Source organism: Gymnogyps californianus, chromosome 4 (genome assembly GCF_018139145.2).
Source record: "Gymnogyps californianus isolate 813 chromosome 4, ASM1813914v2, whole genome shotgun sequence".
Taxonomy (NCBI): Eukaryota; Metazoa; Chordata; class Aves; order Accipitriformes; family Cathartidae; genus Gymnogyps; species Gymnogyps californianus.
This window is the reverse complement of record NC_059474.1, coordinates 29,362,667-29,385,532: the sequence shown is the minus strand read 5'-3', so window position 1 is coordinate 29,385,532 and position 22,866 is coordinate 29,362,667. Positions and strand designations below refer to the sequence as shown.

General features: G+C 38.6%; 1 protein-coding gene across 2 annotated transcripts in view; it reads left to right on the top strand.

The window, feature by feature from the left end:
* Positions 1-22,866, top strand: part of CORIN (corin, serine peptidase) — a 168,710-nt gene that overhangs the window by 74,307 nt on the left and 71,537 nt on the right. For both annotated transcript variants that reach the window (XM_050896226.1, XM_050896225.1), the window contains exons 5-6: positions 5,319-5,500; positions 20,304-20,417. In XM_050896226.1, coding sequence (XP_050752183.1) covers positions 5,319-5,500; positions 20,304-20,417 — 296 coding nt within the window. The remainder of the gene's footprint in view (positions 1-5,318; positions 5,501-20,303; positions 20,418-22,866) is intronic.

Genomic DNA, 22,866 nt, shown 5'->3' with positions numbered 1-22,866 from the left:
TTGGCTTGTTTCTGAGATAAATTCAATACTGCAGCATGTAAAGTGCATTGTGTAAAAGCCCTTAGCATTACCTGGAGAATGTATCTCTAAAGATACCTATTTTGAAACAGTGGTTCCAACTAGAGTATGTAATGAACTCAGTAACAACACTGGCGACACACTCCTCTTGTTGGATACTGAGCAGAGAAAGGCAACTGACTGACTTCAAAATACTTATGCAAGTGAATATTTTGCTTTGCACCAATTTCTTCATGTTACCACTAGTAGTCAGGCAGCTCTGGCAGCTTTTTATTCCTTGCTTGCAGCGTTTGCTGCCGTATCACACAGTTGCTAATAGTACTGTGTTTTTCTCCGTTACTGTAAGATGAAGTTCTACGTAAGGGAACTGTTGGGTACTGTGATTTTTTCAGTTCAGGCCACTTACTTGTGCCTGAACATGGAGTTCTGGCCACATTTTTGGGGTGGGCAGGTACAACCAAGAGTCAGACACAAAAAGAAAGGTGATGATATAAGTGGTGTACTAGGAAAAAGGTATTTTCTGTGGCATTATGAATGGTTATGAATGAAGCAAAATTGCATTTGCTAAAGCCCAAAAGGTTCCACAGTAATTTAGATATGAACTGCAAAAAGTTGTGTTGAAAATTTAATCAGTGTAAGGGTATGGGATAAAACATGTTAGATGCGGTATGTGGGATCTAATTGTGGCCTTGATGTGAAGACACAGAATGAAGTGCAGGTTAACAATGATCCCCAAGATGCAAACCTGAGTGACAGATTGACTTATTTCTTGACATAGCCCTTTGTTTCCTCTCAAACACTAAGGACATTGTGTATCCTTACAGTAAAGAATATGGTAAGGATTCAGCCATGCATTTATATTTTTGCAATAAGTCAGCTATTTCAAATATGACAACTTTCATTAATGACTAGACTTACTATAATCTAAGTAAGATGATATTTAGAAGTGTCTGTGTATGTGTTTGTGTATTTATATGTATTTATTTCAGAAACTTCAAACAAAAAATCAGAATAGTGAATTGTTCTTGGTTAGGCAATTTATTTTCTTTTGGGTAACTACCTCTGTAATAGTTCTTCAACTTGTTTCCAAATTCCTTTAACATCAAGAATTTGCAGTTTGCCCAACATTATGAAAAATTTCAGTATATTCAGTTCAACTTCCTTATTTTGTGTTAGTTTGTGATATTTCTTTCAGTTTTGGTCTGATTTTCTATGTGAATTTCCCTCAGCAGACCAAATTTAAATAGCTCAGACAGTAAATAATTTCATTTTACTGAAACTGTTCATTGTTACGATATTCCTTGTCTCTTCAGTGGAGCAGAAGTACATTGATTGTGTATTCAGGGCTTTATGTAGTTATGTCTTGAAAACATGCAAGAATGGAGACCACACAACCTCTCTGGATAACCTGTTTCACTCCCTGACTAATTTCATGCTGAAAAAGTTCTTTATACATCTCTTGTTTCAGCTTATGTCAGTTGTCTCTCATCCTCCCACCATACACCACTGTGAATAGCTAGACTCCATAACTTCCCCATGGGTCCTGAAGGGTGTAGTGATTGATGTTACCCCCAAGCTGTCTCTTATTCTGGCTGAAGGAGCCCAGTTCCCTCAGCCTGTCCCTCAGGTGAGTGTTCCAGCCTCTGACCAGCTTGGTGGCTCTCCCGTGGATTCGCTGCTATTTATCAGCGTCTCCTGTATTGGAGCAGCCAAAACTGGACACAGTATTCACATGCAGTCTAGCAAGTGCTGAGCAGAGGGGGACAATCCTTTCCCATTAAACACTGACTGTGTGCTCGTGTGATACAGGCCAGGATACTGTTGGCCTGCTTTGCTGCCAGGACACACTGCTGGCTTATGCCCAGCTTGCTGTCTACCAAGACCCCCAGGTTGTTTTCAGCAGAGCTGCTCCCCAATCAGTCAGTGTCTAGCCTGTATTATTACAGTGGGTTCTTTCTTCCCAAGTGCAGAACTCATCCTTGTTAAATTTCATAAAGTTCCTCTTGGCCCATTCTTCCAGCCTGTCTAGGTCCCTCTGAATGGCAGCTCTACCATCAGGTACATTGATTGCCTCCCACAGTTTGGTGTCATCTGCAAACTTGACAAGAGCACACTTGGTCACCTCCTCCAGGTCCTTGATAAAGATATCAAATGGGACAGGTCCCAGTACTACATATCTAGTTATTTTATCATAACAGGCAATCAGGCTGGTCAGCCATGATTTACCCTTAATAAATCTATGCTGACTGTTCCCGACCATCATCTTCCTGTGCCCAGAAATGTATTCAAGGAGGACTTGCTCTGTGATTTTCCTCGGGACGAAATCAGGCTGACCAGCTTGAAGTTGCCCAGCTTGACCTTTTTGGCCTTTTTTTGAAGATAGGTGCAACATTTGCCTTTTTCTAGTTGTGAGCAACCTCCCCTGATGTCCATGACTTTTCAGAGATGACAGAGATAGGCCTTGCAAGAGCACTGGACAGTTTGCTCAGCACCCTTAGATGCAGCCTTTTGGGTCCCATGGACTTGTATGGGTTAAGTTCTCTCAGGCATTTCTGAATGTGTCAGCTGTTTCTGTAAGAAAGCCATACTTAACAATTACATGTATTTCTAGGTCTCTGTACATGTTGTTCCTTCCATTGAGAGTTGGTTGACATTTTCCACTTTAAGCAGTTTTGTTTCCTTTCAAAATATTGTGCCAAATCACCTTCCAGGTCAATGTAATGTTTGTTTAGCTGAAATTCACTTCGAGTACATCACTTCCTCTATGGAATCTTTCTGGAATTTAATGGTCGTGATAAGAAAATCATGTATGGTAATGGTGGTGGCAGCTCACGATTATGATAAAGGATATAATTGTTTAGGTACAAGTAACTCTCTGATTATCTTTATTTACAGTGCTGTTGATAATCTCAGCAGATGGCCCTGAAGTTATAGACAGTGAAGACAGTGGACATTCACAACTGTATTTCTAAATTAGATAAGAAAATTAGTAAAAAACAAGGCATGCCTTCCCAGTTGTGGTGTTCACTGTTTAAAAAAAAAATATATAGTGTAGAGTAAAATATTGTATTATAAAGTCAGAGATATCATTAAGAATGCAATAAATACACATTAAGTTAACATGCTAATCATATTTTAAACATTGCATATTTTAGAAATTCATCATTCTTTTTTCCTGAATGACAAAACATTGATTTCAAGCTAAGTAAAAAAATTACAATTTATGTCATATTTTATAATAAAGCAAAGCCAGCACTGCATAATAATGCTTTCAAAAAAGTAATGTTTTACTTGCAAGTCAGAGCCAGAGTTATATTTTTTCATTATATTCTTAGGAATAAGTGCCCCAGTTTTAATTATGCTTGAGAAAACTTGAACTGTTTTAAATGTGAGCGAGATCTTTCCTGCTTAGACCGTGTATGCAACTTCTGCTTTTTGGTTGTTGATTCATAAGTTACGAATGTACATTAGCTTCCCAGTCTTCTGCTGGTAAATTTTTATAATATTTTAAGAAATGCTAAAAGCACTACAGTAAATTTGAGGAAGGAATCCACACATTGAGAAAATGTAGTGATGGGTCATTGAGTACTTATGAGAGAGATTTTTTGCCATTTATATGTCTTCTTTCTGTTACTTCATCCAGAAGGCTGACATAGTCTTCTGGCGAAGACCACTCAGATGTCTTGTCTTTCCTACTGTATATCCAGGCCTCTCTTCTTTCTAATTTTTGATAGTTATGACACACTATCTAGCTCTAGAGGTTATGGAAGGCTATCATGCTGTCAGGTTGGAGTTTCAATATTTATTCAGTGTGAACAGGTTGGTGTTAGTAGATACCACCATCTAGCTGCGCTAGCGCTTCTGCTTTCCAGCAAGAAGAGTTGGGTCTTTTCGACTCACCAGTCATACAGATGAGAAAGGTGTTTGTATAGGCAGGCAGTGTGTCTCATTTGGGCTGTGTTATTTGCTTGTGTGTGTGGACTTTCAGATGCAATTGCACCTGCTTACTAAGAGGCTTTCCCCCATTGTGCTTCAGTGATAGCTCATGTTAATCTGTTTGACAGCTCTCTCAGGTAACTAAGTGCTCCCACAGATGGTGCCGATCCTTGCTGGGAAAGGCATTGAACAGTTCTTCTTTATTGCTAAGACTAATGTTGACTGTGCTAGAGCTTTTCCTCTACTCCACCAAAATAGTTTTCAGATAAAAGGTTAGTGGAAGCTGACAGTAAAGCAGAGAACTGTATGTGTGGACGTTCAGTTATTCCTTCCTGTGTGCATTATGCTGCAGTAGTCTATCCTAAATTACAGCTACCACATATCAACTAACTTGGCTGAGGCTTCTTTGAAATTTCTTGTCTTTTCAAATCTTGACTAACTTGGCTAGCATTGTGTTACCCTTTTCCAGATCTACAGTAAACATGTTAATAGATTTTCTGGATTTTTTGCTTGACTTTGTTGACTCTAATTATGTAGACCTGGAGACAGTTCATAGCTATCTATTTTAATTGGTTTTCCTATGTACATGTAAAAGAAGAATAGAGAAAAAATACATATGCAGGTATGTATCTCAGAATGAGAAATAGACAAGTATGCTGCATTTAAACTTGTTATACTTTTAAAAGTTTTAATTTATAGTGCTTTTCTTAAAAAAAAAAACAATTCAAGTCATGTTGATATTTATTGCATTTGATCTGACACTCAGTGTGTTTTTACTGCTCATGGGAAATAGTGTAAGAGCTCATAAATGCTAAAAAGGGGTGATATAGTGCTCTCCACTGTGGATTCCTACAGTTTATGTCTGGCAGTTGTTGGTTCTCTCCATGAGCAGATTCAGCACACTTAAGTTGTCAGAAGGTTTACCCAGTCAAAAACATGAGAAGTTTTTTTCCAAGTTAATGTTTTTTTTATAAGCTCATGAAAGTGTTTGCCAAAGTCAGAGAGGGGTAGGTCTGCACAATTGTGGGGAAGAAGGAGAGGATGAAGAAGCAAGCTTTCTCCTGTGTGGTGCCACTACATCATTATATTGGTTCAAATGTTGATGAAATCTCAGCTTCAGCTTGCACAGAGTTGAACTTAGAAACTGTTCTGAGCTTGATTTGGGCTTAAATTTAGGCTGAAAGCCAGAGCTGATGTCACCTTCAATGAATAATGAAGATTTGGCACCTTTTTGGTGTAGCTCTGTAGAACGTAAAATTCTTCAAAAGTGTTTATTATTACTTTTTTCTCTTTTTTAAAAAAGTTTTCACAATCTACTAGAGTAATAATCCTTTGTATTTTTGTTTTCTGTCTCTTTTCTCCAGTCGAGGCCTCTTGCCCTGCAAGACATTTTGTGAGGCAGCAAAAGAAGGCTGTGAACCAGTCCTGGGTATGGTAAATGCTTCTTGGCCAGAATTCCTGAAGTGCTCTCAATTCCAAAATGAAACTGAAAATGACACCACTACAAGGGTATGCTTCTCACCACACCAAGAAAAAGGAAAGCAGTGTATGTTTCCATTCTTAACTGTTACACTATGTTAATGAGTTCCTATTTAATAATGTATTTTTTATTGTGTAGGAAAAGCTCTGGTATGAAATTATTATTGCAGGTTCTGTTATTATGTTCCTTCACATTACTGTGATAAAGTCTGGTTGTCAGTTGGTTATAGTTTTGCTGTGCTTTAATTGTTTAGGCTGAATTTTTTTCAGACTTGGATTGATTTGAGGCTTTTTTGTTTTGCATCAAAAATTCTGAGCTATTTCAAGGAAAGAAGGTAGGAGAAAAGTAATATGCCCTTTAAAAATGTTCTGCTGACTTTTTCTTTGCTAAGTTCTAGTAAATACAGGATTGTTATTTGGAGCAGGAACCTGACCTGATAGGCCAAATTTCAAGTGTATCTCCTTTTTCCTTGCTATAAAAATGAGCCCAGAACTGATTGAGAGGTAAACTTGTCAAAAATTGTGGTTTGTATACATCCACTCATAGAATCATAGAATCATTTAGGTTCGAAAAGATCCTTAAGATCATCCAGTCCGGCCATTAACCTAGCACTGCCAAGTCCACCACCAAACCATGTCCCTAAGCGCCGCATCTACATGTCTTTTAAATACCTCCAGGGATGACGACTCAACCGCTTCCGTGGGCAGCCTGTTCCAGTGCTTGACCACCCTTTCAGTGAAGAAATTTTTCCTAATACCCAATCTAAACCTCCCCTGGTGCAATTTGAGGCCATTTCCTCTTGTCCTGTCGCTTGTTACTTGGGAAAAGAGACCGACCCCCACCTCGCTACAACCTCCTTTCAGGTAGTTGTAGAGAGCGATGAGGTCTCCCCTCAGCCTTCTTTTCTCCAGGCTAAACAACCCCAGTTCCCTCAGCTGCTCCTCATAGGAGTTGTGCTCTAGAACCTTCACCAGCTTTGTTGCCCTTCTTTAGACGCACTCCAGCACCTCAATGTCTTTCTTGTAGTGAGGGGCCCAAAACTGAACACAGTATTCGAGGTGTGGTCTCACCAGTGCCGAGTACAGGGGGACGATCCCTTCCCTAGTCCTGCTGGTCAGATCATTTCTGATACAAGCCAGGATGCTATTGGCCTTCTTGGCCACCTGGGCACACTGCTGGCTCATATTCAGCTGGATGTCAGCCAACACCCCCAGGTCCTTTTCCACCAGGCGGCTTTCCAGCCACTCTCTAAATACAAGGCATTTCGATCTCGTCAGAGTTGCTGCTCTGTTCTCTAGATCCAAATCTAGGTGAGATCAGACCTGAGAGCAGCAAGCCTGGCTGTTTTTTCTCATTGATCACATTGCTGGAGTTCTCTTGCTGGCATCTGAGACTTTACTGTCCTGTGAGCCTAAGTGACCGAGGCTTGTATGGTCCATGTGTGGGTTCTAACTTTGTTAATGACTTCTGGGTAACAATAAACAAGAAGAAATGATACGATGAAAATTGTTTTTCAGTTTTGTTGAAAAAACCTAATAAGTTATACACTCAAAACTATCTTAAAAGATCAGGAGGTTATACAATGTATCTTTGAATGTTAGCTACTGCTACTGTTTATATATCCTGGGTTATCTCCTTGCACTTTCTGAATATGCATAATGATATAGCCTTAAATTATTGGACCAAGTATTTTTACCAGTTGGATTCTCTCCATCTGTTACGGCATGTTTTGAGGGGTCATGAAGTAAAGGAAGCTGTTGTTCATACCTACCTTCACCTGTGGGAACATTTGTAATGGCTGAGGTGGGGAAATATACAAAGAGGGATTGTGTCTTGTTGAAGACAGTTGAATGCTTTCCAGGAAAATTGAACACTATCCATGAGTCTGTAGGGTTCCTACGGGATTTTGAGCAAGTTGCTGTAGTGAAAGCCACTGGGAGCTGTATTTCAACCATAGGATATAAATATATGCTAAATATGCTGAAAAATTAGGTCTAATGGATCTCTCCAAAGGGGAACCATAAGCAAGTAATTATAAAAACACGTATTTTTTTTCCATGCCTCAACTTCCCTTTGTAAAATGGGAATAAAACTGTCCTTTTAGCTCACAGAGATGTTGTAACCATATGTGCGTTGATGCCTTTGGTATCATAGTGATGAACATCATAGGAATTAGGAGTACAATAATTTTATCTTCGTGGCAGGTTCAAATAACAAATAAGGCAAGAGGCTGTAGCATAAATACATAAGTATGGTAAGGGGTTGTACATTGAACAATGAGAGCAACTAGCAATGAGCAATGAGTGACTAGCATATCATTAATTGAGCACACTCATACTGGGCACAGAATGAGGTATAATTCTGAAAAAGCAACAGGATATTGGAGACCTGAGTTTCGTGCATGTGTGCTACACAGACTGAATACAAGGTATGATATAAATATGCCTATTTTGACAAATTATACCTGGCTGAAGTGTTCAAAAGCCCCACCAAATCTAGATAGCTGAACTTTTAGATCAAGCCAGAAGAGATTGCTGACTTCTGAAACCTTCAAGTTTCAGAATATCTTCTGGCTAAAATCATATATTTAATACTGCTAGAGAAGAAGTTGGTTAGAATAGTGCCTGGTTGATGATTCTTCGATAATCTGTATGGCAGGATTTGTATCTATCTGGTAGTGAACTGCATAAATTACAGAGAAGTACACAGTGGAAGCTTGCTATTTCTCACTAGGGGAAAATATCTAGAGCCAGTTGTGAGATTCACTGCTCCTACCTGGCAGACTGTGGAGAGCCAGGCTGCTTATTGGCAGTTCTGACATCCTGTTGTATAAAACAAAAGGCATTTTTAATTCATTTTTTCATGAAGTTTTTTGCATGATGCTTGGATATGAATAGTTTTCATTTGGAATGGTAGACTATAGAGAATATTTTGACTTTATTTAAAAGAATGGTTCTAATGTGGTTCCTCTATGACTGAAAAAGGTGACAGTCCAGGTTCACCAGGTTATTTCTCCTACAGAAATAAATTATGCTGTAGTTGAATATTTCTTTCTGCAATTTATATATTTGAAAGAGTTTACTTCTCTGAACACAGGAGAACCAAATATCAGCGGTCAATTCACTGTTCCAATCCCTTTTTATCTAGTGCTCAGCCCAAAGCGCTCTTCACGCTCTTCTCAGGGCTCAGTTCCTGGAATTTCCAAAAGCATGTCCTTGGCACATGGCTGCTTATGTCTCAACTTTGTGGCTTCTTTTGGGGACTAATGCCTCCAGATTATGTGCAGTGAAACCCTCCCTGCCCACATATGCCTTGCATATAATTTGTTTTGTGTGATGATGTAATTCTCTTTTGGGGCTTTAGTTATTTCTTGTATTTATCAAAAATAAGGTCTGGCTGCTATACGTGCTTGTTTTAGCACAGTATCACCCAATCCAAAACAAATTTTTCTTTTGATTATTTTTGTCTGATTGTGACTAAATACTCTATATCCTCCACATTTTCTGAATTGAAAATTATCACTCCTCCAAAAAATCCTTGAACCTCACATGCCTTTCCAAGCTCTGTTGGAGAATGTATGCTTGACTGATCTTCTAGTTAGAATCCAGAGCATTTATCCTGGGGCAATTACCAGCTTTCCTGAAAAATGTTTATTAGTTAGAATTTGGATTATCTAGTGGATGTATACTTGTTCATGTGTCACTGCTGATATTTATCTCTTTGTCTAGATTTTTCCTCCACAGGCATTGCAAATTGAGTGCACACTACCACTATGGAGAAAGTATTATGACATACATTCCTGATGGGACCGCAGATGTACTGAATGTACTGGAAAATCTGAGCCATGTGCCATTATAGTAAAACCATCCAAGTGTACAAAATGAGTCACAAAGTTGCAGTTCTGTAGGCAGGGCTGCATCAGTCAGGTTGATATCCTTTCACACAAGTGACATGTGAATACTCAGTAGGTGAGAAGATCAGCTACTCTGAAAATAGTTTTAGGAATTCAGCTGTTGAGATTTAAGATAGATGGTTGAACTGGTTTCATAGTTCTAATGAGTTGTGAGCGTGTTAGGGAGTGAGGGGGAAGCATCATCAGCCATTCATTCCACATGAATCCAATAATGCATTCTGCGGGGGAGAAATCTCAGAAACCTTCCTGGGGGCTGCTATACATATCCCTACTCACAGAAATATTCCAGCTCTGTTTTAATTCCTTTCAACTGTCACTGTGTTTTTCTGTTATTTTATTTGCTTTGACCAGCCAACATAGCTGATGCTATTAAAACTGTGGAGAAAAAAACCACAGTAGCTTGAATGAGAAGTAAAGCAACACAATGAGCTGACTTACATTAACATGGAGCTTTCACAAGAGCCCTAAAATTATTTTTCAGTTAATTTGAATGGTAAAATGCTTTCAAACACAGCAGTGAATATGATGCTTCTCCTCTTTATACAGTGAAACTGTGTAAGCGACAGTATGGTACTGTCAGACAATGTTCACTTTTGTATTATTACTAAAGAGGCATTATGAATGTCTGTTTCTGTTAAAAAATGATGCACAAGAGGCCTGAACTGCACTTCATAGCCATGAGATTTGTGATAAATAATACTATTTAAGTTCTATAGAAGACATAGTACATTAAAATTTAAATATAGAATATAAATTCTATTGCATTGTTATGTTGCATATTATTTATACTGTTTGTTCTTAAAGGTACAAAAAAGTATATGACAAAAGCCAATGAGACCTTTTTTCCAGTGAGAAACTGTTTTTAAATAGGTATCAGTTGTGCCAAATTATGAAAATATTTTTCATATCGTTTTTTCCAAGAACAAGTTTACAGTTTTGTCTTAGGAGATTTTATCTCTCCACAGAATTTTTTTACAATGTTTCAAGTAGTGAAAGTTAAATATATGAAAGTACATTTTTTTCAGGTACCTTTTATTGCAAATCCTCCTGTGATCACAATTTCATTCCTATTGGAGTGAATGTTACGGATTTTAGTCCTGACTCAGATTTAATGGAGAGGTTAGCTTACTTTCTTTTTCTTTTTGTTAGTTTCTTAAAAAATATTGCTCTTTTCTTTGTTTGTTTTTTTCTGAACAGTGTAAGAAAAGGACGTTCAAGGGCATGAAAGGGTGAAATGCATATATAATTGGAGTGAGCTCTTTCAGCTGTTTGAAGATGCTACCACAGGAGCACTTAGCCTGTTTTAAGCTGGCTAAGAAGCATTTAATTGGAGCACCACATTAAGAATATTAGCAATAGTCATTAACAGTTAATGTATAATATTTTAAGATACTGTAAAAACAAATAGTTAATAGATGTATTAACACCACACCTATGGACTTCAGCAGTACTTCTCTCTTAAAATAGCATTGCCTTTACCCAAGTTTAGCTTTGAGTTTTGCAGTAACTCAGCTGAACAGTTCAAACTTTCTTCTAGTGGCTGTCATCACACATTATCTTGTCCTGCATAAGCTGCAATAGTGCAACCAATACAGAAGATACTCAAGGGAATTAATTAATATAATGTATACTGTTATATTAAGGAAACTATTAATTTTCTTAACCAAATATGTTTGACTAATGCAGATCTTGTCTTGTTTTGTTTTGTTCCAAGAATAAAACACCAATAAAAATTGTTCAGATACTCTTTTTTTCCATGGTGCCCAGTTTATCTTCCAGGATTTTTCACACTGATATTAATTTAGAGAATTGTCTTTGAGGAATACCTTTGAGCAGAGATTCAAAGGCAGTATCTGGTTACAACGAGGTATTTATTTTTCTGTTGGCAATGTGAAGCTAATTATACACATCCAATGCAGAATTTCTTTGAGAAAAAGCTTTTAAAATCAGGAAGACATTATCTTTCTTTTGTGCCCTTGCATTCACTTAATGCAGTGAAAAGGAGAGATGATCTGTGTATGCGTAATGTTGATACTGACCAGCTGCAAAAACAGCAATAGTGGAATAATTTTTTGAGGGAGACAAAATGTTTTTCAGGATTGTGGTGGTGTTTCATGTGAGGAAACATTCACAGTTGAAAAAACTATTTCCCCCAAGCACTCATTCTTTACTGCTGTTGACTCTGCATTATATTTTATTATGTCCTTTGGTTTTGTTTTTTCTCCCATTCTGCCTCCCCCACCATTTATCTCTGCCTGCCTCCGTGTTCTTTGCCTGTTTCTTTTCCAGCTTGGAGTTTCCTATGTGGCCTTTTTAGGCCACTTCACTTGAGTGGAAGAGAAGGGTCTTTTGTGTTCTTTCTCCCACAGGGTTTTGCATCGTAAAGAATTAGAGAAATGGACAGTTTCCTGGGGGGAAGGAGTTCCCAGCTTTCCTAATTCTGTGATTGTGATCCTAGGATCAAAACTTTCTAGAATTGACAGCTACAAGATGCATACACTGTACCACAGGGTCCATAGGGTATAGGGAGCAGGTGATGAAAATTTGCAGGCAAGAGAATACAGGAATTCCTCTGTGTCCTGCTGTGCTCTTGTGACTGTATTGAGTCAGGCGAAAAGTCCATCTATCTTATAATGCTGACTCCAAAAGCTGCCAAAATCAGATGTCCAGAGAAGGAGAACAGGGCAAGACTATGTGGCAATCCTTTTCTAAAAAACTCCTGCATTTTCCATCTGTTTGAGATTCAAGGACTTTTCTGTAATTTGTGACCCACTACAGATTTTTCTTCTATTGATGTGTCCCTTTGTTTCATGGGCCTATGTACATTTTAGCATCCATAGTTTCCTGTTGCAAAGTGTTACAGCTTATCTATCCATTGTATGAAGAGTACCACCTTTTGGTTGTTTTAAAGGCAATTTTATTTGATACCTCCTAGTTCTTTCATAGCATGAGACAGTGAATGTTGTCTCCTCTTCACTTTGAAAAAAAATTAGCAGCACTTTTCATGGTCATTTTCACAGATGTACAGTGCTTTATCTGTTGCTATACCTTGAAATGCAAGCAGATGTCAATCTTGAGGATGGTAGAATAATATGTTAATTTCAGCCTGTGCTATCTGCAGCTTTCCAGGGACCTGCCTGCATAATCTTCTATAGATGGCATTCCAGTAATCTAGCTGGGAGGTACAGCACATAAATGGTCTTGGCTCCTCAGAGACACTTTTGATAGTACACCAGACGCAGGTAAAATAAAGCACTTTTTGCCACCAATGGTGTTTAGTCAGGGATTTTGGAAGCTTTTCCAGATTGTAAACCTTTCTGGGGAAGGTCTAAAACAAGTAAGTTTCTCTGTCAGCAAGGATTGCTTCCACTTTCTTTGCGTTCCTTTTACCTAACGTTGTTTTTTCTTCAGGAGTTTGGATGTGTGAATATTTGCACGATTATATTAATAATGTGCGAATTATTGACAGAGGTAGCAATAATTAATGTTTTCCAGCACATTCCTTTATAATAACACCTTTACAATTTTTAATAATTTTGGCAAATTTGAGTGGAATGGTCTGTAATTTTTTTACTTCACACATCTATTTCAGGCTTTATTTCTTCTTCTTCTGCTTTGTTTCAAACAGTCCCAGCATTTCTGAGTATGCAGCTGTTTGCCTGTGTTCAAGAAAGTCTTATAAATTGTTGCATATCTAAATCCTCTAGGTTTCAGATCAAATATTGAAATTCAACATTCAACAAAAAGTGTTTGTTTTACAGCATAAGACAAGGCTTTTATAATTTCCATTAAAATCTGATCTTTGGAGGTGTGATCAAATTGTCAACCTTCTGAAAACTTCTTCTTGCACAAGCTTGGTAGAAAGCAGAAATTACATTCATTGGAGGTACTGTTCATAGTGTGTGTGCTCTCCTTGCCCTGAACACTACACTGACTGGACCACACATATCCAGTCATCACCTATTAGAAGACTGCAAGAGGTGAGATTAATTTTTCTTAGAATTCCTTCTGATTGCTGCTGGGTGCTAAAACTGAGAGAAGGAAAACTGATTTCATTCTTCCTCTTGCTTGCATATAACATACAAGATAAATAGGAAGATGCTCACTTTAAGTAAGAAGAAATGGAGAAGTGAATTGGGATGGAAATCAGAATGGATAGGAGCAGAATAGGATAGAGATGTATTAGGAAGGGAGAGTCAGAATGATTTATAAGTGTTTGAACATACTTTTGTTCACAGCCCAGAAATGAATATGGGACTCCAGAATCTTTGCTCTTCTGATCTGTAGGAAAAATGGTCAGAGAAATATCCTTCCTGTTTTTTGCCTTTGTTTCTCCCAGGCCAAATTGGCATATTCACACAAAAGGTAGAAGTTTGTTATTGTTGCTTTCTTAGCACCAGTGAAGATCTGTACCGATGGAGATCTGTAAGCAAATCAAGATGGTTCCTTTAATGGTTCTTTTTGATCTGTTTATGCTGTTTTCTTTTTTGAACATGCAGGAAATTGCATAAAAGCGCAAGTTAGAAGAATGTAAGATTTCCAAGTCAGTTAAAGTTGCCTTTCCAACCTCAAACAGCCTTTCTTGTATGATGAATGACAATCTTTTGATTATGTTATCATATTCTGTTTTCACCTGACATCATCATCTGTGGGATAAACACTGATCTACAGGGAACTAGAGCCCATGCTGAGGAAGGCTATTGTTTCTAGGGCCCCCTGTAAAGCTTACTGATTGTAGCAATTGGAAAGTGCAATGCGTAAGGCAGGGAACTGGAGAAACAAAAAGATCGGCTCATAATAAAGAAAATGTGATGTTATAATATAGAATGAGATTCTTTCCCTGTCAGTGTTGCAGAGACCATGTGTAATGTTGAGCAAGGCACTGGAATAAAAATTTTCTCAACTGTTCTTTGCACACTTCCATTTAACTGGACTCTTCACATGTATAGCTGGAGTTTATTTGCAATTGGAACATGCTCTTGCAGCTACAAGTAAAGGTAACAAGAGCTATTCTTTGAACATGTAAAATAACATCAGAGCCTTTACTCTCCAGAAAAAAAAAAATCACATACTGACGTGTCTTAGATTGGACAATTGAAGTTATTATTCATTATTTCTTATAACTTTCACCTCAATATCTCAGTGCCTCATTTTTTTCCCCTGTAAAATGAGAATGTGAATGCTATCTAATCTTATGTTGCTGTTAAGACTATCATATTTTGCAGTTTGTAATACCCTTCCAAAAATGGTGGAATAGAGGTGAGGCTGTAATTCTTCAGTTAGAAGTTAGGAAACATGTCCAACCACACAGTGGGTAGTGAGGGAATGTACCGAGGAGCACATTATAAGGGTGTGCAAAAGGATGGTGCTGGTGGTTTTGCTGTACCTTGCTTCTGATTAAGAGGCACAAACATTAAATGGCACAAACAGGTTGAAAAATTTTGTTTTAAAGTCTCTTAGGTATTTTGGGCACCTTTCTGTAAAGTTAGAAACCTTCTTTAAAATATATTGCATAAGTAGCTTTCACTGCAATAACTATGGCCCCATTGCACAACTGGAAAATAATGTTTTTATTGCAAAATCAAGATCATGTGCTGCCCAAGTGGAGAGTCCACCTGGGAATGTAATAGAAAAGATTTTGAAATTATTCACAGAAGTTTTTATTAAAAACACGTTTTTCATACAGGGGTGTGTGTGTCAGTTGACTAAGTCTAAGATTGCCCTGTTTCTTGGGGATGATAAAATAATATTTCAGGCTTAGAAAAGCACGTAAATATGTTGGAAAAAAAAAATCCCCTGATGCCAAAAGTTAAGAGTAAAAATGAAGGTGCTGAGAGTGTGTGCGTGTATATCCATCGCCATAGTGCAATAGAACGGACTGCTATGCTAGGACCACAAATAAAATTGGAAATCTGGATAATTAATTGCGCTTGCAGTCAGTGCAAGCTGGAGCTATTTGTCATTTTTTAAAAACAGACTCTGCATGTTTAGGCATGTCCAGTGCTCAGTGGTACGTCACAGCATCCACTGTGCACCTAGTGGTTCAGCAAATTGTGAAGAATATCATGTTGCTATACAGAAAGGCTGATCGTGAGCAGAAATTATTGTATTTTTTTGTAGGCACATTAAAGGCTCCTTCTTTAGTCCCAAGGGCAGATTTAACAGGTGTAATAGTCTTTTCATGACTGCCTGTTGAGGTCTTTTAAAATGGGTCATTCACTGATGGCAGTTTTAAATGGCTTTGTTCCATCTCAAAAATTGTATTGTTTCCATTGAGATTTATTTTTCAGGTTTCCCTCTTGACCTTCTTGCATTCAGTGATGTTCCTCTGAGAGCTATCCTGATGTTTCCCGAAATGGAAATATATTTCAATCCCTGTGGGAAATCTTGAATATCAATTCATCAGTGTGAAAATAAGTTCATAAGACTCCTGCAGCATTAACTTTGTAGTACTGAGGCTAATGATTTTTCTCCTCAAAGAGCCCAAGAAAACAGAGAAGTTTTTTCATCTTTTTATACGTATAGAGCTAAGACACAGATTGCCTGAATTGTCCAAGGTGATGCAAAAAGTTTGCAGCAGAGCTGGGAAGAGAACCTTTATCTCTGGAACACATAAAAGATTCCTTATTCCGTAAGAACCTCTTGCCTTGCCTAGGCTTTTTTTTATGGCGTTGCTTCATGGTGCCTTTATAAATCAGCTAATCTTTAACAAATAAGATCACGTATGGTTTTTTTGTGAGTAGCTGGTTTTTTTCAATATTAAAAATCAAGTCAAGCTTATGGTATTTAATAAGGCAAGGCATGAAATTCAGTTTTACTAGAGGAAGTAATGAGTTTTTCAAAGAAATTTTCTGTCTGCTCGTCAACCACAAAATAATGGGGGATGTTTTATAAATCAGAAAATAGAAAAGAAAGAATTTTAAGGAAAAGGACGATGGAGACTTGTACCGTGTAAGGGAATATTAGATGTATTTGCAGGTGGGATTTTCCTTAAAATCACGCAGTGGTATTTCCATCAGATTTAAGAGCAGTTATCATGAGATAGATAATACTTTGCAACTGTGAAAATCATAATATACTGACAACAGAAGGTGATTTTGCACCCTACTGAAAATCGAAATCAGCCCTTCTAGATGTCAAAACACGACTGTTCACTTTTAATGAAGGGAACAAACCAGTTATTAATATTCTAATGTCTACGCGTTGGGTTATTTGGAGGGTGCTCAGAAAAGCATAGTTTTAAAGACAGTGAATGCTCACTTTGCAAATGGTGGCATACCTAATACACTGCGGAGGGACAATGGGCGAACTACTTTTGCAGTGAAAGATGTCTTCCATGTGTACTGTGAAGTCACGGAAAGGCAGAGGTGGCATCTGGGATAACTGAAAGAATAATGGAGAACTGAGGACAAGGGATACCTTCCTGTCAATATCACATTATTTTTCTAATACAGCTGGCCAGAGGCATCAAACAGCTGTTGGAACTTGAGATATGTCTTTGACTGCCAGGTAGCATCAGACTAACAGAAACAAGGCACCACGAGGAGCCCAGCTGAGCAATCAGCCTGCTGTAACCCAACAGCCAAGGACCCGAGGTCACCATCAGGGAGCAGCAGGAGCAGAGCTGCTCCCTCCAGGCAGACAAGCTGGGAGCTGAGATCAGGCTGTGCTAGGATGCAGAGCCTGAATGCAGCAGGCAGAGCTGGCCCCAGACATGGCAAAGTCATGAACAAGGTCCAGGGTCCACTCAGAGAGCCCAGTCCGGAGGCGGGACCAGAGACAGGACTGGTGACAGCTGTGGCTCCAAGCCCACCTAGGAACCAGGGCCAAAGTTAGCTCTGCAGACCTGCTACGGTGTACATATGAGGGATCCATCCAGGAGCTGGAGCTGGATATAAGGCTGTGCCTACAGCAGTGCTCAGGTGGGGCTTGAGCCCATGGGCAGGGCGTGGGCGGAGGCCCCAGATGAGGCTGGTCAGGGTCATTCAAGGCCATTCAGGGCTTATTGGTGCACTCATGGCTCTGACAGTCACTATGGGTAGGTTGTCCTGGTGGATTCAGGAGTGCGAAAGAAAGGCAAAAAGCTGTATTCTAGGCTGTAGATTGTACCTGGTGGCTGCAGACTAAGGATAGCAGTGAAAGGAAAACCAATGCAACTGAGGAATAGTACAAAACCATGGAGACCTCAGGCCTAGGTCTAGAAAGGGTCCTGGTCATCATTGGAAGTGCTTTGAGAGAGTGAGAAGAGAGAAAGGTATTAGAGTAACACGAAGACTGACAAACTGTCCCTTGCCAAAGTGAAGGCAACAGCAGGGCTGAAGGATACTGGTCTCCCACCAACAGCCAAAATTCCCAATAAGAGACCGTTGTGAAGACTAGCATGCTTCAAGAAGTAAGAGGCTTACTTTGTCAGAACAGGGAGATAACTTTTTTGTCTGATTTACGTTTAGATTTTTAGGAATACACTTCTATAAACCACTTTTGAATTGTTTACCTGATTCCTTGTTTGTCATTGGACAAATCATTTGGGCCTCCTATCCTCAGCTTTTCACATGTGGGAAAAAAAAGAGGCATAACACTTGCTACCCTGCAGTCTAAAGCACTGTAAGGTAAAAGCCATGTGTTTGACATTTTAAGAAAAAAGTTTCCATCAAGTTTTCTTTTATGATACGTTTATTAAAATCAAAAGATACATCACTAAATAATGAATTCCTGAAATTCTATGAAACAGTATGGCTTAACAACCAAATAAAGCAGATAAAAATTGATGTAACAGCATGGAGAGTCAATATTTATTAATTCATGTTTCTCATCTCTTTCTACCTTTCATCTTTTATATCCTTAAATTGTATCTGCATGCTTTGTGAAACACTGCCAGATTTCATCAGAACCACTTTGCTTTCCATTTTGTTTCATTTTTATATTTCTATTCTTCTGAAGACATATAAAATGAGATTACTTGTGTGCTCTGAGTTACTTCACGACAGACTGTTTTGTTGGAAGAGATTAAAAAGAACTTTCCCTTCTTTTGTAAGTGAAATGTTGGCTCCAGAAAGAGGATTTTGAATGGGACATTAGCAGTGTGTGAGTTTAGGACTGATCTTTCACTTAAGCTCGGTTTTTGTTTGCCCAAGAATGTGCTTAGTCAACACATTATTGTGGCTAATACTTCACTGTTAAGGATAATTCCTTATACTAGGAATTCTACTGAGTGCAGCACCAAGTAAAATGTTGACACAAACATCATCATAGTCATTGATTTATTAATGGCTTAATCTGAAATTTATGTAGTGTGTTACCTTTGTGCTATCATTTACTGCAGTGCTAAACTGAGGTCATAAAAGCTCATGCTACTAAAAATTATATCATTAGATATTTGGTTATTTTTCCTTAATGTAATTTTAAACTGTATTCTGCATGAATATACTTGTTGGTAGACATGTTATGAGGAATACAAAATTATGATGAGAATACTCAATATGCATTTTTTTGCTTTCGAGATGTAGATTATAAATATACTTTCCAGACTTTGTTAAGCATCAGGTTCAGAGAATAAAGGGAGAAGAAATAGGAACCGAATTCTCCTATAGGAATAGGAAAAATGCAAATTTAGGCATTTTAAAATGAGAAATACAGAGCTGTGTTGTGACTAGGTGCAAAATTACTTTAATGGAGGAAGAGATTCTATAGGTGCTGCTGCTGCAACTGATGTTTTTTCATACCTGTGACTTGCACTGTGGTAAATGAAAGCTACAATTAGAGATCTTTATTGTTCTTGGCAAATTTGGATACAAAGTTTGAATTACAATGGAATTTCTATGAGTAGAATTTTGAACTTTCATGAGATTTTATTGTTTGAACTTGCTGTTCTCACACATGGATACACTTAATAACTTTACACTGGCAAAGTGAGAGGATTTTTTTCCTCCATCTCTAAAAGCTATTTCTCATTTCAGATATCTATGCTTAAAGTAAAGTTATTGGGGTTTTTTTGCTGATCTTTTACTGGAGGTGAAACTTTCTGTTTTGTTTAGCTTTGTTGAGGAGCCTGACTGTTAGCTGTGGCTTTTGAAAAAAAAACAAACCACAAACCAAAAAACCAACAACCAGGTTCTGTACTGAAGATTTGCTTTTCTACTTGACATCTTTACTTTCCATCCCCATGTAATTTTCTCTTGATATCTTTCCCCATTTGTATGCTTTACAGGGATTTTTCTCAGCCAATGTTTTTTAAAGCAAAGGCTTGGAAGTTTGGTCTCTATTGAGTGGACTAAGGTGTAAACAAATTAATAGTGATCTGCATCTCTGTATTTTAAGTGCCTTGAAGGACTTGAATGGGAAGGTGTTAAGAGTTCCCTCCCTCTGAACATAATGGCCCTGCAAGGTATCTCCAGTGGGATACCTAAAGCTCTAGGGGTTTTTTTGTCTCTTTAGGTATCTCAATTCCCCATATATCGAATAGCAATGATGACTGTCTTCTAGTGTTCAGGGAGTTATAAGAATATTTGAGGAATCCTTCCCCTCTAGAAAGGTGTCTGTGCTATGACACTGTTAAGTCTCAACCTGGTAATCTTTTGCCTGAACACCTAGGCTGGGAATATCCATCTGTTGTAACTTTCGTTGGATATTTAATCCGATGCATCTATTTAATGGAAAAAAAGAGAGCTTGTTTAACCCCATCCTAAGGTCAGTTTTTAACAGTTACTCTGTACAGCTGCTTTTTAGAGGTAAGGGTAGGTTGAACCTCACTGATTAACTCAGCCTAGATACCTATTTTTGAAATAACAAATGTTAGATGAAAATGACAGTTTGTACTTGCTTGAATTTGATTAATTCGGGGTTTGTTGCTTAAGTGCATCAATTAAGACTCATTGTTCTAACTGTCTTTCATTTCTGCTTATTTCTTCTTACTCTGAAAAGTTTAACATGCATTCTTTCTTTTCTTCTCTTTTCCAGCACTGTGTGGACGAGAGGAGAGTTTCTTGTGTGCCAGTGGGATCTGCATCCCAGGGAAACTGGAGTGTAATGGCTACAATGACTGTGATGACTGGAGTGATGAGGTCCATTGCAGTAAGTTTCTTAAGCCTTGCAGTGTTCAATTGAAGCACTGAATCCATTCAGGGAAACCTAAAAACTAAAGAAGGCTATTGGTACAGAATAGGAGCTTTGCATAGTATTTGCATATATTGACATTTGGACTCTCTCAGTTGCCATTGAATGTGTTTACCTTTGCTCACTCTGGCCACAGCATGTGTTTTTGATCTATCAAATTTTATACCTGGAAGCAGATTCTAAGATTTCTGCAAGGAGCCATGTGGAAATTAGGAGTATTTTGGGGCTTTTTTTTTTTTTTTTTAATGGATCAATAACATCCATCAGAAGGGTACTTCTGATAATAAACAGAGGACTGTTAGTTGTATCTTTTTCCTAGTCCTTGGCATTGATTTTACAGCAGATGCATAAGCATCTGTTTAGAAAGTTCTCTTGGCTTCAACCCTGGATGTGGTTTATTTAAATAAATCCCAGTACATGGTGCAGTAGAAAAGAAAAATTAATATACATGCTTAATATCTTAATTTCTTATTTATTTCTCTGTGGTAGTGTGTATCTTTAGAGCTCCTATATTTTTTTTTGTGTTGACAAAAACATCCTTGGACTACTAATACCTTTAGAAAAGCTGAGCAAATGTATAGTAGGAAAACAATGACAGAAAAAAGGAAAATGTGGAACAATGACTAAATAGGGACATGATGCCACAAAACAGTGCTGTGCATTCATTCAGACTTTGGAAAATGTCAGACCTGGGGTTGAGTTCCAGACTGTGCTGTTTAGACTCACCTCAGAAGATTTGTTCTTGTTAGTGATTTAAGAGCCTGGGCATTCCAAGACTCACAAAGCTGCTTTTAAGGAAGTTGCTGATAGATTTTATCTGGGATACTCCAAGGAATAAATGATGTCTGCAGTTTCCTCCTGGTCTCAATATCAATGAGGCTAGAGCTTGCTTTTCCTTTAATAGCCTACAGTTTATTTAATGGAGATTGATATAATTTCTGTTGCATAAAAAGTATTGTATGTTTTTATCTTTGAATTTTTCCTGTCAGTGTTAACTTCCGTTTTTAATGTAAGCTAAAAAATTTAAAAATGCCTATGAGGCTATGGCTCTCAAGTTCCATTAGAAATGGGAAAAGAAGAAATTAGTAATATAAGAATAAAAATATTACATGTCTTGAAAAAACAGGCATTATAAATTTCATGAGTTAAGATTACCTTTAAAAGAAAGCCTGTCTGTTAAATGATACAGGATTTATAGGCAGAGGATGTCTTTTATTAGGATAGCTGGTAAGAGTTGGGGAGAGCGGGTGGAGGTCAAAAAAGACCTTCTTGAATTACACAGCAGAAACAGCAAAACCGAAAGAGGACTTATTTGCCTGAAAGATTGTCTGATAAAAGATGCTGTTTCCTGCAGTCCTTGCCTCTCTCAAATTCTTAAGTCACCTGATAGAATCATAGAATAGTTTGGATTGGAAGGGACCTTTAAAGGTCATCTAAGCCAACCCCCCTGCAATAAGCAGGGACATCTTCAACTAGATCAGGTTGCTCAGAGTCCCGTCCAACCTGACCTTGAATCTTTCTGGGGATGAGGCATCTACCACCTCTCTGGGCAACCTGTTCCAGTGTTTCACCACCCTCATTGTAAAAAATTTCTTCCTTATATCTAGTCTGAATCTACCCTCTTTTAGTTTAAAACCGTTACCCCTTGTCCTATCACTACAGGGCCTACTAAAAAGTCTGTCCCCATCTTTCTTATAAGCTCCCTTCAAGTATTGAAAGGCTGCTCCTTCTCCAGGCTGAACAACTGCAACTCTCTCAGCCTTTCCTCATAGGAGAGGTGTTCCATCTCTCTCATCATTTTTGTGGCCCTCCTCTGGACCCACTCCAACAGGTCCATGTCTTTCCTGTGCTGAGGACTCCAGAGCTGGACGCAGTACTCCAGGTGGGGTCTCACCAGAGTGGAGTAGAGGGGCAGAATCACCTCCCTCGACCTGCTGGCCACGCTTCTTTTGATGCAGCCTAGGATACAGTTGGCTTTCTGGGCTGCAAGCGCACGTTGCTGGCTCATGTCCAGCTTTTCATCCACCAGTACCCCCAAGTCCTTCTCCTCAGGGTTGCTCTCAATCCTTTTATCTCCCAGCCTGTATTGATACTGGGGGTTGCCCCAACCCAGGTGCAGGACCTTGCACTTGGCCTTGTTGAACCTTGTGAGGTTCACATGGGCCCGCTTCTTGAGCTTGTCCAGGTCCCTCTGGATGGCATCCCATCCCTCAGGAGTGTCAACCGCACCACTCAGCTTGGTGTTGTCTGCAAACTTGCTGAGGGTGCACTTGATCCCACTGTCTATGTCATTGATGAAGATATTAAACAGCACTGGTCCCAATACAGACCCCTGAAGGACACCCCTTGTCACTGATCTCTATCAGGACGTTGAGCTGTTGACCACTACCCTTTGGATACGACCATC